Source organism: Protopterus annectens, chromosome 3.part0, assembly GCF_019279795.1.
Source record: "Protopterus annectens isolate FY-2018-M chromosome 3.part0, PAN1.0, whole genome shotgun sequence".
Classification (NCBI taxonomy): Eukaryota; Metazoa; Chordata; order Ceratodontiformes; family Protopteridae; genus Protopterus; species Protopterus annectens.
In genome coordinates, this window is record NC_056731.1 from 464,119,654 (window position 1) to 464,139,624 (window position 19,971).

The 19,971-nt window shown below is 45.1% G+C and overlaps 1 protein-coding gene across 1 annotated transcript in view; it reads left to right on the forward strand.

Moving 5' to 3' along the window:
- TRIO (trio Rho guanine nucleotide exchange factor) overlaps window positions 1–19,971 on the forward strand; it is a 5,137,669-nt gene that overhangs the window by 3,153,106 nt on the left and 1,964,592 nt on the right. The window contains exon 37 of the mRNA XM_044065600.1: window positions 15,572–15,667. Within this exon, the coding sequence (XP_043921535.1) occupies window positions 15,572–15,667 (96 nt within the window). The remainder of the gene's footprint in view (window positions 1–15,571; window positions 15,668–19,971) is intronic.

The following is a 19,971-nucleotide window of genomic DNA, read 5'->3' on the forward strand; positions in this document are numbered from 1 at the left end:
TGGCTCTCGCCCTTCCACCTCCTGGGTGTCCCCCCCCCTTTGACCCCCTCATGCAGGTGGTAGCAAAAAAGGCTTGGACGGCTCCTGACTCAGTGGACCCCACCCCCAGGAGACCTTCAAAGTTTATCACAGCACCAACAGATAAACAATTTCTGACCAAGGGAGATGTCCTTCATGGATGCATCTGCAGTCATAACAACTGGGTTGTCCTGTCGTCAGGCAGCCCTTCGGTCGGCCGGATTCCAAAGTCCGGGTCCGGCTTCGGCTGATGTCGCACTTCACCCGACGTCATCTCTGCTGGTCTTCGGGTATAAAGGCATCAGCCGACGCCATTTTCTCCAGTCTTTCTTGCCGCGTGGCGCCCGAAGCAGAAGCTGTTTGCAAGTGCCGGTCGGTCAGATCCAGAGATTACTACTACCGAATACTCCTTCGAAGACTTCTAAAAGCTAAGTACCCCGTTGGGGACTCTTTCTTGCCTCAGCCGATGTCAGAAAAAGTCAATAACTGTTTAACTTGTGGGAAACAAATACCTCATAAAGATTTCCACTCTTACTGTTTGCCTTGTATAGGCCCAGACCACGACGTAGCAGCCTGTTCGGCCTGTGCTTCTTTCAACCGACGAACGCTTAGACGTCGGTCGGAGTTTGCTGAACAGTTTTTCGGCTCTGAATTTGCGTACATTATGCCGGCGGATCCACCGACTACCCAAATTATTAAAAAACGCAAAGAAAAAGACCGACACTCGCGGTCCGTGGTTTCGGCCGAAACCATGGTTAAGCAAACCGCGAGTGTCTCGGTTTCGGCCGAAACCGAGAAAACTGATCAGAGTACAGCCGAATCAATGACTACTACTGAGGTTCCGGTTACCTTACTTGAATCGGCCTCAGAAACTTTACCTACTACAGTGGTTACTAGTGACTTATCAGACACCATCCCTTTGGATGTCTCTACCCCAGCACGTGGTGCAGCTAGGCCTCCTGCAGCCATGTCTATTAAGGCCTTCGCCAGGGCTAAAGCAGCCAAATCTACTAAGTCAGTGCCTGTTAAACCCCCCTCAACCAGGCCCACTTCTAGTTCACAAATGCTTACTCTGGCAGAAGATTTAATATCCTTAATCAGGGGATCTCAATCTCACCCAGACAGGGCCTCTCAGCCCCAGAAAGAGACCTAGAGCAGAGCCCCTCGAGCCTGTGTCCTCTGATGATTCTGCGGAAGACTCAGATATTACAGACCAGCCAGAGGCTCCTTTCTCCAATTTTGAGGACTCAGATGCTGAAGAATCCATTCCAGCTGCTTCCCCACCAGAAGAATTCTCCTTTGGGGAAACCTTACATGCCATGAGAGAACATTTCCAATGGCAGGAACAGGATTTTTCAGACTCCAGAAAAGACTTAGGACTTTTCTGCACCTACCACAACACAGGCCCTTAGCTATACCTCCTGTCCTCTCTGTTGTGGACGATGCATTTAATGATGTTTGCACTGCACCAGATTCTTTACCTCCAGCACCTGCCAAACCAGATAGATTTTACAGGGTGCCAGACACTCATCATCACCTATACAAGGCCCCTCTTGCAGACCCGAAACTATATCCCAGGGCCCTAAGGCAGTAGCCTCAACCACAGCAAAACCCTATTCCTTCTGAAAGGGAAGCCAGGTCTTTAGACAGATGGGGCAAAAGGTTTACACCTCTGCTACTCTCTCAGCTAGAGCTTTAAACTGTCAGTTTCACATGATACAATACCAAGAGTTTATGCTTGATCAGTTAACTAAACAGCTATCCTCTGATGACGCTATAGATAAGAAAAATCTATTAGAAATGGTAAATAACATACAACAGGTTAGTAACCATTCCTTAAAATGTGGCTATGATGCACTGGAGGCTTCATTTAGATCAGCCATGACTGGCACAGTGATAAGAAGACATGCATGGCTGAAGGAACAAGTTTTACCAGATCATGTTAAAGCTAAGTTATTAGATGCTCCTATGGATAAGACCAGTTTGTTTGGTACACCTGCCCAGCAGGTAATGAAGAAAATGGAAGAAAAGGCAAAATCTGTACAAACGGTTAAAGATTTCTTGCAGGTTCAGCCCCCAAAGGTTTAGCAGGAACTGGCCTGCCAAAAATTGGTCCTTTCCTGACTCCACAAGATCCCAAAGGGGCAGGAATAGACGTTCCAGAGGCAGAAATCAAACCAGAGGGGTGCCTACAGAGGACGACAGTGGCAAGGTAATAACAGAGCCACAGGCACAGCCACTACCACTACAACAGGACAATCACAGTGACTTGATTCTAACTCCGCCTACCAGGGAACAAATAGCAGCACCCTTAGGCGGAAAATTAACCTTATTTTCAAAGAACTGGCACTATATCACAAAAGACAAGTGGATTTTGCAAACCATAGACCAAGGTTACGGTTCCACTTCCACACTATACCAGTCAAAGAGGAATGCCAAACCTACCTCCAAATCAAAAAACAGAAGCTCTACAGCAGATAATAAAATTAACAAAGATGAGAGCTGTGGAAAGAGTACCAATAACAGAACAAGGCAAAGGATTCTTCTCCAGACTATTCCTAGTTCCAAGAAAGGAAAAATGCTGGCGACCTATTCTCTATCTGTCCACCTTAAACACATACATCATTGTCCCAAAATTCAAGATGCTGACCCTTCAGCAACTTCTTCCCATGCTGGGCAAGGAGTGTTGGCTGGTAACTCTAGATCTCAAGGAGGCATACCTGCACGTCCCCATTCGACCAATTTGCAGAAGATACCTCAGATTTCTTGCAGGATCAGAGCACTATCAATTCTCAGCATTGCCCTTTGGCTTATCTACTGCCCAGAGTATTCACAAAATGCCTGGCATCAGTAATCGCCCACTGCAGACTACAGGGAATCCAAATTTATCCATACCTGGACGACTGCCTGCTACAAGGGGACAACAAAAGCAAGCTGACAACAGATTTACAAAGGGTCATTTACTTGCTACAAGCACTGGAATACACAGTCAATTTGCAAAAATCAAGGCTGATTCCATCCCAAACAAGGGCATTCTTGGGCGCGGAATTGGACACAGTAAAACAAATGGCATTCCTAACTGCAGAAAAACAAAAGATCTCCCTCTTTACTTCTTGGCACTAACAAACCACAGCAAGCTAACAGCAAGAAAAGTTCTGCAGGCCTTGGGCTTCATGGCATCATGCATAATCTTGGTTCCACATGCCAGACTGCATATGAGAAAACTACAGTGGTACCTAAAGAATTTATGGTCCCAACACAGGCACAGCCTAGAAACAGAAATTCCACTAATTCCATGCCTAAAACAGGAGTTCCTATGGTGGGCTCAAGCATGCCAGTCAAACCCAGGCTTACCCTTTCACAAATATCAAGCAAGCCAAACCATCACAACAGACGCCTCAGACCTAGGATGGGGGGCTCACATGCTGGACAAATGCGTGCAAGGATTGTGGACGCAGGACCAACTTCACCTGCACATCAACCTAAAAGAAATGCTGGCAGTAAAACTGGCAATCCAAAAATTCAGACCATTTCTCAAAGAAGGCCATTTGATGATAAGGACAGACAACACCACAGTCATGTGGTACATCAACAAACAGGGAGGCACTCATTCATACCCCTATGCAGAATGACTTTGGACCTTTGGAACCTGGCACTCAGCTACAACATCCAGTTACAGGCAATGTTTGTACCGGGAAAGGAGAACACTCTAGCAGACATGTTAAGCAGAACCACCTCGGATGCTCACGAATGGATGCTACACCCGGACATCTTCAAGACCATCGCAAAGAAATGGGGAATGCCACAAATAGATCTATTCGCTTCCCCTCTCAACCACCAGCTCAAAAAATTCTGCACAAGGACATTCCATCCACTTGCATCGAAAGTGGATTCGCTCTCCTTCAGCTGGAAAGGCCTGACAGCATATGCATTCCCACCTCTTCCCTTGATGCACAAGGTATTACTAAAAATCAAGGAGGAACGTCCAAGGATAATCCTGATAGCTCCAAACTGGCCAAGACAACACTGGTACCCATTGCTGAGGAGCATGTCTCGGGACAAAATGTGGTCAATACCCCTGATGCCTTTGATGTTAACTCAGAACAACTACAGCATCATGCATCCAAACCTAAAAACGTTGCAGCTGACTGCATGGCACATCACATAGCAGCAACTATTCCAGATCTCTCCCAAAGGGTTAAAGACATTATACTTGAAGCCCGCAGACCTTCAACAAGAAGGAACTATGCAGAAAATGGAAAAGGTTTGTCATTTGGAGTGCTGAAAGAGGGAAGGATGTGTCGAATATAGATATGGCTAACATTCTGGAGTACTTGGCAGAGCTTCTACATACAGGCCTGTCCTATTCCTCCATCAAGATACATGCATCAGCTATTTCAGCAGAATACAGCTTTGATCCACCTGTCTTCTCACATCCTCTACTCAGGCAGTTCCTCAGAGGGATCAAGAATGTAAAACCTCCTAGGAAACCACCTCTGCCAGCTTGGGATTTGAACTTTGTGCTAGAAAAGTTGACACTCGCACCTTTTGAACCAGCAGCAACAGCAGACCTACAGCATCTTTCATGGAAAACTGCTTTCCTACTGGCAATAACCTCAGCAAGGAGGGTTTCTGAACTTCAGGCCCTAATGGCAGTACAACCCTTCCTAATCTTCCACCAAGACAGAGTGTCCATGAGGACTAATCCTACATTTATGCCTAAGGTGGTATCCAGAGTGTCCCTAAACCAGGCAATCCACCTACCTACCTTCTTCCCAACCCACAAAACAGAGGGAAAGAATGCTGCATACCTTGGATGTACACAGACAGCTACGCTACTACCTGGACAGAACAAAAGTAACAGAAAAACTGATCAGCTTTTTGTAGCCTATGCAACAGGAAGGGAAGGAAAAGCAATTTCCAAACAGACAATCTCCAAATGGATAGGAAATTGCATACGATTCTGTTACTCCTTCCATGGAAAACCAATTCCACAGAACATAAGACCTCATTCTACAAGAGCAACAGCCACTACCACAGCCTTCTTACGAGGAGTGGCAACCAAGGACATTATTGAGGCGGCTACTTGGACCTCCGTGCATACATTTGCCAAGCATTATAATTTACCTCTGTATTCCAGATCCCGAGCAGGGTTTGCCACTGCTGTACTGCAAGGGATCCTAACCATACCATAATCTATTCTTCCTCCTCCCCTAGTTGGCTATGGTATTCTACCCAGTTGTTATGACTGCAGATGCATCCATGAAGGACATAGTACAGTTTTGTACCTACCATAAATGTAGATGTCCGAACTGGATAGCATCTGCAGTCAGGATTACCCTCCCTCCTCCCCTCTGTGGTACTCCTAGGGTATTTACCCTCCTAATAGCTAGCTGGTGGGGGGGAGTCTCTTATGGTGTATTTGTTTGTATATATGTACATACATGCTTATTTTTTGTTTGCCTTCTATCCTTTGGGAAACATTGGCATTTTTACCCAAAATTTAGCCTTCCAAGAGGGCAACTGGCATCTGGGGCAAGAAACACTGAAGAAAATGGCGTCGGCTGATGCCTTTATACCCGAAGACCAGCAGAGATGACGTCGGGTGAAGTGCGACATCAGCCGAAGCCGGACCCGGACTTTGGAATCCGGCCGACCGAAGGGCTGCCTGACGACAGGACAACCCAGTTGTTATGACTGCAGATGCTATCCAGTTCGGACATCTACATTTATGGTAGGTACAAAACTGTACTTTTCTGTGGATGCTATGGTGGTAGCTGCTGCCACTAAGAAGGAACTAGCTGATCCTTCGGTGCCTGTCCATCCTCCTAACAAGGAATCTAGGTCTATGGACAGGTACGGGAAGCGGATTTTTTCGTCAGCGACCATTGCTATGCGTTCGCTGAACTACCTATGCCATTTCACTCGTCTTCAAAGAGATTTGATCAAGGAAGCGAGTGACATGTTGAAGGATCCTACAGCTGCGGGTTTTCAGGACAAGATGAACGCTCAGCTGGCTACCCTAAATTCTATAGCTAACTCCTCCATGCGCCTCCTTTCATATGCAGCTGATGGAGCGAGCAGAGCCGCAGGGACAGGTGTTGCCTTACGCCGGCATGCCTGGATGCGGCTATGCAATTTTGCAGACCCCTTTAAAACGTCTTTCACTAATTCCCCGTTTGATGGATCATCTCTCTTTGGTCCTCAAGTGAAAGAAACCTTGACGAGGTGCGAGACAGATGGCAAAACTCTTTCTGCCGTCGGAGTCCGTTTTTCTACTCCTTCTAGGCCTTACCCCAAAGGCCAGAAAAGTGGGAAAATGTGGTTCCGCAAACAATCTCAAGGGACTTTGCCTGACGCACAGAGTCGGTTCCCCTCCAGAGGCAGAGGGGGAACAATAATGGTAGACGTGGCCCTAGAGGCAGGGGGGGGTCCGCAGAACCAGGGCAATCGAGAAACTTTTTCCGATAAGCCCTTCCAGCATCCCTGAGGTGTTGCCCGACTGTCCACCTTCGGAGGCAGTCGGGGGAAGATTGTCACTGTACCCAGAAGCCTGGCAATCCCTAACTCAAGACAAGTGGGTACAGTCCATCATTTCCGAAGGCTATTCCATTCCGTTCTTTCGTATTCCAAATCAATCAAAAAAATCCCTTCCAGATGTTCCACCCGCTCAAAGGGACCAAGCAGCGTTGGAAATTTCAAAGTTGCTTGCAAAAAGAGCCATTCAGCCAGTGCCAGCAGACCAGCAAGGATCCGGAATCTACTCCAAATTCTTTTTGGTTCCAAAGAAAACAGGGGACTGGAGACCCATTTTGGATCTCAGTATCTTGAACAAGTCGGTCAAGAAAACAAGATTTCGGATGGTCACGCTACAATCCATCCTACCCCTTTTGGGAAAGGAAAACTGGATGTGCTCTATAGACCTCCAGGATGCGTACTATCATATATAAATGAACAGACGCTCCAGGAGATTTCTCCGCTTCCGGCTGGGAACCAGTCACTTTCAATTCAGAGCCCTGCCCTTTGGTCTCACCACTGCCCCCCCGGGTGTTTACCAAATGCATGGCAGTGGTAGCTTCTCACCTGAGACGTCAAGGATTCCAGGTGTTTCCATATTTGGACGACTGGCTCCTCACAGCTCCTACCAAGCATCATCTTCTAGTGGCCAGAGACTACACCTTTCGCATTTGTCAAAAGTTAGGCATCTCAATAAATTGCGAAAAGTCTGTTTTGTCGCCTTGTCGTGCTATTACCTTCATAGGCGCAAATCTAGACACAGTCAACATGTCTGCGAGACTAACAGACCAAAGAATAGCAGACATACGCAAACTGGTCTCCCTTCTCTTCCACAGCAACAGAGTCAAAGCCAGATTAGTTCTGAAAGTACTGGGGATTATGGCGGCTGCTATCCCTCTACTTTTATTAGCCAGATTCCACATGAGAATCCTTCAATGGATGCTCTTCACACAATGGTCATACCAACAACTTCCGATGTCCCACACCATTATGATTACGCAAGCATGCAAGAATCATCTTCTTTGGTGGATGTCTTCCCCTCAGCTGTCCCTGGGAAGACCCTTTGTTCTTTCCCCTCCGGTTGCTACTCTGACAACGGACGCCTCCCTGATCGGGTGGGGGGGGCATTATCAGGGCAGAACAGTCCAGGGCATATGGCAACCAGACGAATGCCACTTGCATATAAATGTTCTAGAGATGAGAGCAGTGCTTTTAGCGTTGCAAGCCCTTCAAGACTCTCTTCCCTTGGGAACGATAGCAATCCAGACGGACAATATGTCTGTAGTGTGGTATATCAACAAACAAGGCGGAACCAGGTCCTATCCCCTATGTCGAGAAGCACTCAGACTGTGGCAATGGGCGATTTCTTCTCAGCATTTTCTGATAGCAACGCACATCCCCGGGAAGTCCAATCTAATCGCGGACAAGTTGAGCAGAGCTATCCTCATGCCTCACGAGTGGTCTCTGAAAGATTCTATTCTGGAGAAAATTTTTCTCAAGTGGGGTCAGCCTTGGTGCGACCTTTTTGCTACTCCCCAAAACAGCAAGTGCAGAGATTATTTCACCCTATTCCTGTTACCAGGCCAGCCCAGCAGAGACGCTCTAGTCCAAGTCTGGCCCCGGGGACTTCTGTATGCATTTCCTCCCTTCCCACTAATCTCTCAAGTGATACAGAAAGCTATCGCTCAGAAGGCCTCATTGATCCTCATTGCTCCTTACTGGCCTCGACAGGTTTGGTTCCCCTTTCTACATCAATTTCTGTTGGAGCAACCTTGGCATCTGGACCTAGTTCCAGATCTTTTGATCCATCAATCGGGTCAGTTACATCGCTCCCTCCCCTCTCTGAACCTCACTGCTTGGTTCCTCCAATTCCAACCTTAGCCAGGCTCCCTCAAATATCTCACTCTGTTCGAGATATTTTGATAGCTTCCATAAATCTTCCACTCGGAAGATTTATCTTAGTAAGTGGAAGCGTTTAGCCTATTGGGCTCAAGGAAGGGACATAGATCCTTTCACTGCTTCCATCCAAATAGTCCTTGAATTTCTAGCTGAACTCTTCCATGCAGGTTCATCTCCTTCTACTCTTAAAGTTCAATTGGCAGCTATTTCTAACTTTCATGTGGGCATTTCAGATTCTGCCATCATGTCTCACAAGCTTTGCAAAGCTTTTTGAAGGGAGTTTTCTTCTCAGACCTCCTATAAGAAATCCTCCTCCTTCTTGGGACCTTAATTTAGTTCTCACATCTTTGATTCTCCCCTTCGAACCTGCAGCTTCCTGTTCATTGAAATTGCTATCCTGGAAGACTCTCTTTCTGGTAGCCATTACTTCAGCTAGAAGGGTCTCAGAACTTCATGCACTCAGCAGTCGACCACCATATCTATTGTTTCATAAAGACAGGGTGTCCTTACGAACCAATCCATCCTTTTTACCTAAAGTAGCCTCTGCGTCTAACCTAAATCAAAGCATTGACCTCCTGTTTTTTCCTAACTATTCTAACAGGTCTGAACAAAAATTGCATTGGCTAGATGTTCATAGTCAGTTAAGGTATTATTTGGATAGAACCAAACAGATCAGGAAAACTGACCAGTTGTTTGTCTCTTATGCAGAAGGCAGAAAGGGACTTTCAGTTTCGAAGGTATCACTCTCCAGATGGCTAACTTCTCTGATTTCTTTTGCTTATGAAATTAGACACCAAAAGCTGCCTAACAAACCTAAGGCCCATTCCACCAGAGCTTTGGCTACTTCTATAGCCTTCCAAGACAGGCTGCCTATTGACACCATTTGTGCAGCGGCTACTTGGGCTACTCCTCACACTTTCATTTCTCATTATAAGTTGGATTTAGCTTCTAGACATAGAGCTAATTTTGGTTCCACTGTTCTCAAGAGTCTGTTCCGATAGGCCACCCGGGACAAGGTGCTAGGGACGCGGTCCCATCCAGCAAGAATGAAGGCGAGATGGACAACTTAACATATAGAAGTTATGTTCTTACCATAACGTTCCATGTTAGTTGTCTTCTTCTCGCCTTCTTTCTTCGTCCCCCTCCTTCCCCTAGCCTGGACAGACCTAGAGGAGTTTGATTGTGACCTCTTTTTCTACCACCTCTATTGTATATAGGTATATGCTATACTTGCATATATGCCTTTCATCAGGTTTCAGGTCACATTCTTCCCTTCCTTTTTATAGAGGTGGGTTTTCCCCTTTCCAGTGGTTCTGGAGTTACTTTTTGGCTGGGCCTAGCTTACAAACGAGATCTGAGGTAATACCGCCTAGCATTGTGGGATATAAGGGGAGCCTCGAGCCGGTGGAACCAACTCTCGAGCTTTTAGAGTGGCCGAGTCGGAGCCGAGGTCGGCTCCGAACCCATCCAGCAAGAAAGAAGGCGAGAAGAAGACAACTAACATGGAACGTTATGGTAAGAACATAACTTCTATTTCTGACAGGTCCCCATAAGAGCCTGCCAATACCTTTAACACTTATTTTATTGAATATGTCACCAAGCTGTTTAACATCAACCCCTCGATCAACAGCACCTCCAACCTCCCTGAACCCCCCTCAACTGCTAACTCTGTAAACTCGTCTCTCAAACCTGTTTCTACTAACTATATCAAAACTCTACTCTCCAAACTCAAACCATGCTCAGTATCAGCAGACTGTCCCTTCATATTTTCCCCAGACTACAGCACGCTCCCTTGCTGTGTCTGTATTTATCCTAATAAATCGCTCCATTTCTTAATTTAACGTTCCATCTATCTACACTCTTCCTATTCACAATGGTGGTAACCCCACAGAAATATCTTAACTTCAGACCTTCCACTGTCGTCTCCCGTCTCTCAAAAATCCTCAAGAAATGTATACACAAACAAGCAATGCATTATCTCGTACAAGAAAAACTGCTCACCCCTAATCAGCATGGTTTCCGTGCCAACCATAGTACCACCACTGCTCTTTTATCCTTTCCTCAACACTATTACTCTAGCCGAAGTCGATCACAAACTCATATCTTGCCTATTCCTTGACTTTTCAAAGGCTTTTGACACTGTCTTACACTCTTTACTACTTAAACTTGCAGACCTTAATTTCGCTCCTGATACAGTAGCATGGTTCTCCAGTTATCACACTGATAAGCAGCAGTCAGTCATATGGCACTCTGCACTGTGTTCCCCCCTTCAAGTAAAAACTGGTGTACCCCAAGGATCCATTCTTGGACCTTTACTTTTTAATATCTTCACCAACTCACTTTACTCCTCTTGTCCTCAGTCTATCATTGTCCAATATGCAGATGACTCTACAGTCATCACTATTGCTAACTCCCCCTCCAAACTCCTTTCAACTACCCAGACATCCTTTAACACAGTTGAGACTTGCCTCTTAAAAAACAGCTTATCCTCAACCATAAAAAACAAAATTGTTACTCTTTCTTCCTAAATCTGTTAACCACATTAAATCTTCCTTTCCATAATGTCCTTAAACAGTACGCCTATAGAAGTTAATTCTAGCACAAAACTACTTAGCATCACCATTGATGAAGAACTAAAATTTGATCTACACATTAACGATTGCGTCAGAAAAAAACATCAGAAGCTAGGACTCCTGTGCAGGAATAACAAATTCCTCACCACTGAAGCCAGGCATACTCTTACTCATGCCTATCTTCTACCTTGTTTAACATACTATTCCCAAATACTCTCAAATCTGAGCTCCTCCTTACTTACCAAACTAGAATCCACCTATCACATGATATCCAGATTCGCAGCTCAACAAACATATAAATCTCACCACACTCTCTCCCCAACATACCTGAACTGGCTCGAACTACCTCACCTGCTACTCCAATCTCAGCTCCAAATTATACACTCCATTCTACATCAACCATCTTTTTGGGAGTGCAACCCAAGACCTATTAAAGGTTCACAAACCAAAATCTAAGACTGGTTACAACTTGTATAGCTACCATCCCTCTATTGCATGGAATAAACTCCCACTAGAAATAAGGAACCTTACACACCCCAAACAATTTAAGCTAGCCACCAAAGACTACTTAAAAAAACACTGGACCTGACACTGTTCACACCCTCCCTGACCGCAGTCCACCTACTTAATACTGATTAACCAATACGCAGCAGGAACAACTTACTTCCTATACTGTCTAATAAACTCCTAAACTTAAGAACTTAAAATATACTCTGACCTTAGAACCCCAGATTAGCATATACTTGTCAAACCACTACTACTTGCTTCCCATGATTGAATTTGTTACTCATCCTGCTTGACTTTAGTACTGTGTAATTTGACAATTACTGTATTAATGATTGTAGCCTCCTAAATATTTATTGTGTTATTCTAATGTTGAGTGTCTCTATTGCTGTAATTTGACTATTACTATATTAATGATTGTAGCCTGCTAAATATTTTCTGTGTTATTCTAATGTTGAATGTCTCTGTTGCTATTGTAACATTTTATATGTACATCTTGGAACTTTACTCCCTGGGCCTCTGCTGAAAAAGGGCTTGAGCTCAGTTGGACACTCCCGGTCAAAAATTGTAAAATAAGTAATAAATTTCCCTCCTCGAAGGCCTAGGTTTCACAGTCAACCATCTCAAATCCTAACTTCCTCCCTCCTAGGACCAGGTGTTCCTGGGTTGCAGAATAAGAATAGATTTGATGAAGGCCTTTCTTCCACCAGAAAAGGTCACATCTTTGACCACTTACTTCCAGGACCTACTCCTAGCCAGCTGCATTTTGGCCAGGGAGTTCCTACGCCTCCTGGCAGACATGCTTCCCATGTTACTCCTAGCCAGGTTCCACATGAGAAAATTTCAGTAGTACCTGAAGAATGTTTTGTCCCAACACGACTGCCCACTAGAGTTTCAAATACCCTTCCTTCTGTGTCTCAAGAAAGAGATCTTGTGGCGGATCCAGCAAATTCACCTGAACTTGGGACCACCATTAGAATCACTCCCTGTAGTACAACAGATGTACACAGATGCTTCAGATTTGAGGTGGGGAGCAACTATGAATGGTCTGAATGTTCAGGGCCAATGGGACTCCTGTCTTTGGAGTAAAGACATTGTCAGGGAAATGACTGCCCTCTTCCTAGCCCTAAAAGCATTCCACATCCTCATTCACCCAGGACCGCAGACAACACCACAATCCTATGGTATATCAACAAACAAGGGGGGACAAAATCATACTTGTTCTGCAGGTTGGCCATCCAAGCTTGGGAAATGGCTAAGGTGACGCTGCAGACAGTTTACATCCCATCTCAAACCAGTGTTCAGGCAGATTGTCAGCAGGTCATTATCATAGAATCACGAATGGATGTTGCACATTGATGTCTTCCTGGGCATAGTCCAACGGTGGGGTACAGCACAAATAGATCTGTTTGCCTTCCCTCAGAACAGACAACTGAAGCTGTTCTGCCTAAGAACCTCCTCCCCCAAACCTGGAGGGGTGGATGCCTTCTCATTCTTCTGGAAGTGGATGTTTCTTTATGCATTCCCCCCTTCCCCCTCATACAGAAAGTCACGCTGAAAGTTCAAAAGGCAAACCAAAAATCTTGTTGTTGATTCCCTTTTGGCTAAGGCAGCACTGGTTCCCCCTACTTTTTTCTTTAGCCAAGGGCAATCACCAAAAGGTACCCCACAAGGTGGACCTCATCACACAACAGAAGGGATCACTTATCCATCCACACCTCCAAACCCTCAGACTAACCCTGTGGGTGATGAACTTTTGATGCCTTTTAGACACCTTTATTCAGAGGGCATGATTTCTGTCCTGCAGGAGGCCAGGAGACCCACTACCAGGAGATCCTGCCTATCCAAGTGGAAAAAAATTCTCCAGTTGGCGTCTTCACAGACAACTAGATCCCTTTCAGGCAGATGTACCTCTAGTTTTCTCTTATTGTGTGAACTCAAGTCTGAACTTTCATATTCACCTGTGAAAAGTCCATTTAGCAGTTATCTCTGCTTGCTTACCCACTCAGTCCACCTTTGTTATCTAGATTAGAGACGAAACATTTCCTTAAGGGTGTACTTCATATCAGACCTCCAGGGAATCCTGTCCCTCCTCCCTGGGGCCTGAACTTCATTCTAGGAAAAACTCACCACTGCCCCCTTCGAGCCAGCAGCCACAGCCACCGTGAAGATGTGCACTTGGAAAACAGTGCTTCTTGTATGCCTAACTTTGTCTAGATGGGTCTCAGAACTACAAGCACTCATGGCTAACCCCCACCATACCTGATATTTCATAAGGATAGGGTCTCCCTTCGTCCAATCCCATCCTTCATGCCTAAAGTGGTCAGTGAATTTTTGCTTAATCAGTCCATCCACTTAACCATGTTCTTTCCTTCCCCACAGAGTGACAGAGAGAGTGCTCCATTCCCTTGTTGTTCACATACAACTTAGATTTTACCTATATAAAACTAAGAATATCAGAAAGTGTAACCAGTTTGTATCCTTTCACCCCAGGGCTGTGGGGAAAACTGTATCTGAGCAAACAATATCTTCTTGGATTTCAAACACTATTTCCTTTTGCTACTCCTTTCATGGAAAACACCTTACTTACACTGTGAGGGCCCACTCCAATAGGGCTGTGGCCTCATCCAGTGTCTTTTTCAAAGGATTAGATAGGCAGCCACATGGTCTTCAGTCCATACATTCACTTTACATTACAAGCTGGAGAATATCTCCAGGGCTTAGGTGTGCTTTGCTAAAGCCATCCTGCATGGATTCATAGAAAGTTCCTCCTCTTCCACCCCCCCATAACACATGCTAAGATTTGGTGGTCTCCCACTTGTTTAGAAAATTGCAACATGAGAACTGAAGGACATGGAATAGTTGTGTAAAATGTTACCATGACCATAGATGTCATTCTCTTCCCTGTTGCAGTATTCCTGTCCCTCCCTCCCTCCTACTCCCATTTAGGACCCCTGCCTCCTCTTATTTTTCTTCTTGTTCCACATTTTCCCTCAGGATGGTATCCTGATTAAGCTACCCTTAGACTATTGTCCGACTGGGGCATTAATTTCTGAGATCTGTAGGTGCGAACATCACATTTATGGCCCACAGTTTATAGTACCTATGTGTGACGTCCCACCCACCATACAGCAGCCAGGCTCAGCTTTTGTATATGGGCCGGATGTTTGGGTCATCTCAGGCAGAGGATCCCTCATGTTTAGAATACTGAAACATGGAAGAAAAGGACGTATGTGGTTATGGTAAGATTTTACACAACTATTATTTTTCCAAAATTAAGAAGTACAGGGGAAGCCTAAATTAATTTATGCATCTACTGTTAAGGTACATTATGGAATTATTTCCTTTGTCTTATTTTTCCGTTTTTTTTTTTTTTTTTTTTGTCCTGTGTTTGCTAGCCTTTCTGGCACATCCATGGGTTGGCCTATTAGTTCTTGTACCCATGGCTTTCATCACTTGTTAGGGTGTGATCTATCTGGAGGGGGGGCATTTTTCGGGCAGCTGTGAGGGCTCATAGGTTGGTACTAGGCTATCTGCCTTAGGGCCTATACAAGCCTGGCCATAACATTTCCCTGGCTTTTTCTTCCCACAATATTTACTTCCCTAGATCCCTTGTCTAGCAGGGCGACTGACGTGATCCCCAAGGTGAATTTCCGATCTCCCATCCAGTCGTCAAGGTTCCTTTTTAAAAGGGCCAAAGAGGCACTTTACTTGACGTGTATGGGCAGTCTATTCCAGAGTCTTGGGAGTCTCTGGGTCAGGAACCTATGAGAACATAATGTTCTTGCCGTTATCCTAACTGTGAAGATATTGGTACTGGCCTTACCCCGCTCCTGGGTGGGGAGGTAAACAATCCATGTTGTCATGGAGATTCTCAGTACCTTCTGCATGTGAGTTTGTGTATACACACACACTTTGAAGGATGGCAACCATCTGTGACGTACTACACTTAATGACTGTTAGTAGGCATTGATTTGTTTTGTCTGTCACCTGTTTGCATTTTACTTCAGAAGAAAATTGGTTTAATTAAGAGTAACATTATATTGTCCTTTTTTCCACAGGCAACTTCTCGATTATCTGTGCGCCCCACTAGTTCAGAAACGCCAAGTGCCGCAGAACTTGTTAGTGCGATAGAAGAACTTGTGAAAAGTAAAATGGTAAGAACTTTTTATGAAGTATGTGATTCTGTTTTGACTATTTACGACAGTGGATAATTTTGTAGTCATATTAGTGAGTTGCACTGTATAGTTGCAGCACATGACAGCAAGCCAAAGTTGAAAATTAATTTGTTGGGCCTTATTGCCCAATAATAATTTATTTGTAATCTGTGTACTAGGAAAGTCCGACTGGGTCATGCTGTACCCATTTTCAGCCGAGACCCAGGGAGAAAAGCCCCAGATACATATGGTTAACAGAATGAAAAACTAGATAGACATAAAGTCACAACATTCAAGCAGTAAATTTTAAAAACTTTACATTAGTTTGTCAGAATAAAAACTCAACAGGCATAATAAAGTTATAGGTTTCAAGCATAAATTATATGGAAATCCTGATAGATTATTTATTTCACATTTGTTCACTGGGAGAGTCCGACTAAGCCAGAGCCCTTTTTCAACGGAGGCCCGAGGAGAAAAGCTCCACATAAGTGCAAGGTACATTAGAACAAAAAAGCATATTACATACATACAATACAGAATTCTCATTTTCAAGTACATTGTAGAGGAAAACACATTTTTTTAAATATATTTTATGAAAGAATATAGAAGGAGAATTGGTGGTACAAGAGGTTGAATGAGAGGGAGTTAAAGGAGAGTATGGTTGAACAGTAGGTGGCAGTAGGAAAGGTGAGGTTAGAAGGAAAACGTAGGAGTGGAGGTGAGAGGGGTTAAGAAAGGTTAGGAGTCAAGGTTTGTGTTGTCCGGTCAGAGATCTAGTAGTATTTAACGTGGATTTTTACAGTGACAGGTTCAGGAGTTTAAGAGGTGTTCTTTGAGAGCTTTTTCGAATTGCATTGTGTGGGGTATTGTGTGAGTGGCCAGAGGGAGTCTGTTTCAGTTAAGGACTGGGGTGTAGCTGTATACATTTTGGCCTGTAAATCTTTTGGATTTGTTAGCGTTGCCGCCTCACAGCAAGAGTTTCTCCAGTTCGATCCTCGGCTGGGGTGCCTTCTGTGTGGAGTCTGCATGTCCTCCCTGTGGCTGCGTGGGTTTCCTCCGGGTGCTCCGGTTTCCTCCCACATCCCAAAAGGCATGCTGTAGGTGGATTGGACACTCTAAATTGGCCCTAGGTGTGAGTGTGTGCGTGTGTGTGCCTTCTGTGGAAGGTTGGGCGCTGGGCTGGCAACTCGACACCGTAAAAACTCCACTGACAATCATGAGCGGACAGATGATCCGCTGTGGTGACCCCTAACTGGGAAAAAGCTGATAGAAGAAGATAAGTCTAAAAGTAGTTGATCAGAGTTCTTGAGGTTTCTTGTTGGAGTATGTACAGAGATGACACAGGAGATGTTTGGGCAAGAAGAAGGCTTATTTAGGATGTTTTGAAGTACAAGCAGTTGTAAGGTTAGAAGTAGGTGTGGGAACTCTTAACAATTTTACTGTCTTAAGGGAGTAGCAGTGATGAGAGTGATGGGTCAGGTTAGGTTTGTAGCAAACCTGTTTTGCTGTAAGTGATTTCATGTTTTTGTAGTAGTTCTGATTGCAGGTTAGTAAGGATTTGTGAGCTGTAGAGAAGGCTGGGTAGGAGGTAGGCATGAGTAAGAGAATCTTTTGTAAGGATTTTTTTTTTTATTCCTGTAAGAGTAGACCTAGTTTTTGATGAATATTTGTATATATGTGTGTGTGTGTGTGTGTGTGTGTGTGTGTGTATATATATATATATATATATATATATATATATATATATATATATATATATATATATATATATAGGTTTACCTTTAAAACCGCGTATTGCAGAAGGGCGAACATTACATTTCTGAAAGGCAGTTGGCAAGGTTTGCAAACACCAAACGGAAAAAGGTTTGAATGTGCAATGAGTGAATGCACAGTGAGATTCGCTCATTGCACATTTGACATTCAGGGGCGGATTGCACTATAGTGGGGATTGGGAAATGGTTCCTTTCCCCACTGTAGTGAGGTTTTGGAGTTAGAATAATAAAGTAGGGGTGTGTGGGGGGGGTGCAGCCCCCCCACATTGGGGGTGTAGGGGGCACAGCCCCCCTGCTTTACACTTTTTTTTTCTCCGACTTCATGTTCGAAAAACAGCTAATCTGCTGTTCGATTTGCTGTTTGAACATGTAGGTTTGTCGACATTGTCAGTTTCGGGGTTTCGAGTCGCTCATATGAGCACTCGAACCAGTGCAATTTGCGGTTTTAAAGGTAAACACATATATATATATATATATATATATATACACACACACACACACACACACACACACACACACACACACAGATGTCCTTCAAGGATGCATCTGCAGTCATCACATATGGGTTGTCCTGCCTCAGGCAGCCCTTCCGTCGAATCTGGTTCCGGCGTCGGCTGATGTCGCCCCTTCCCCGACGTCAGAGCGTCTGGGGTATAAAAGCGTCAGTCGACGCCATCTTCCTCAGTCTTTCTTGCCGTGTGGTGCCCGAAGCAAAAGCAGTTCGCAAGTGCCGGTCGGCCAGCTCCTGTAATTCAGCTAACCGAAGACTTCAAAAGCTAAGTACCCCGTTGGGGACTCTTTCTTGCCTCAACCGATGTCAGATAAAGTTAATAATTGTTTAACTTGTGGGAAACAAATACCTCATAAGGATTTCCACTCTTACTGCCTCCCCTGCTTAGGCCCAGACCATGACGTCTCGGCCTGTTCAGCCTGTGCTTCCTTCAACCGACGCACTCTTAGACGTCGGTCGGAGTTCGCAGAGGAGTTTTTTGGGGCTAGTTTTTCTTATAAAATGCCGTCGGAGACCCCGACTTCACATTTATCTAAAAAACGGAAAGACAAGGACCGACACACGCGGCCCGCGGTTTCGGCTGAAACCACGGCTAGGCCTACCGCTAGTGTCTCGGTCTCGGCTTATACCGAGTCCTTGGAACTTCCGAACCCTGAAACAGTACAACCGGCAGCCTCGGCCCCTGAGGCTCCTGCCGAGTCGGTTATGGAATTGCCTTCAGAGACTGGTGTTTTGGAAGCTTCCGACACCATACCACTAGACAAAGCTACACCAGCACGTGGTGCAGCCAGGCCTCCTGCATCCATGTCCATTAAGGCCTTCACCAAGGCTAAAGCTGCTAAGCACACTAAAGCCATGCCTCCCAGGGTTATTCCTCAGGGACCCTCTTCTAGTTCCCAGATCCTAACCTTGGCAGAGGACCTTATCTCTTTAATCAGGGGCTCTCAGCCCCATCCGGACAGGGGCTTCCAACCTCCTCTAGACAAAAGGCCCAGGGTAGATCCCCCTGATCCCCTCTCCTCAGAGGAGGCTTCTGATGGCTCGGATCACTCTGACTACCAGGAGGAGGCTTTTTCAGCCTACGAGGATTCGGATGCAGAGGAATCTATCCCCTCAGCCTCCCCTCCTGAAGAGCTTTCCTTTGGGGAGACCCTTCATTCTATGAGAGAGCATTTCAAATGGCAGGGCCAGGAATATTCTGATTCCAGAAAAAGACTAAGAACTTTTCTTCATTTACCTCAACATAGACCTTTGGCTATTCCTCCTGTTTTAAATGTCATTGATGATGTGTACTCTGACTCTAGTATGACTCCTGACACTCTGCCTCCAGCTCCTGTTAAACCTGGTAGGTATTACAGGGTCCCGGACTTGCATAATTTTCTTTACAAGGCCCACTCTGCTGATCCTGAAACTATTTCCCAGGGCCCTAAAGGAGTTGCAGCTGTTACTAAGAACCCACTCCCCTCTGCAAAGGAGTCCAGGGCTTTAGAGAGATGGGGTAAAAAAGTGTATACTTCTGCCACTCTTTCCATGAGGGCATTAAATTGTCAATTTCATATGATACAGTACCAAGAGTATTTGTTAGAAGAAATGCATAAGAAACTGTCTTCTAACTGAACCCCTTGATAGTAAATCCCTTCAGGATCTGGTACATAATCCCCAGCAGGTTAGCAACCATTTTTTGCAGTGTGGTTATGATGCATTGGAAGCTTCATGTAGGTCAGCAATGACAGGTGTAGTCATACGTAGGCATGCTTGGCTGAAGGAACAATCTCTGCCAGACCATGTTAAAGCTAAGCTTTTGGATGCTCCACTGGAAAAGCAAAAGTTATTTGGTTCCACTGCTCAAGAGGTCCTAAAGAAATTTGAGGAAAAGGCAAAATCTGTACAAACAGTTAAGGATTTTCTTCAAGTCCAACCACCAAGATTCAGCCTTCCAAGAATTGGTCCTTTCAGGACACAGAAAGATTTCAGAGAGGAAGGAAAAGGCGTGCCAGAGGTAGAGGGCAAGCTAGGGGCTC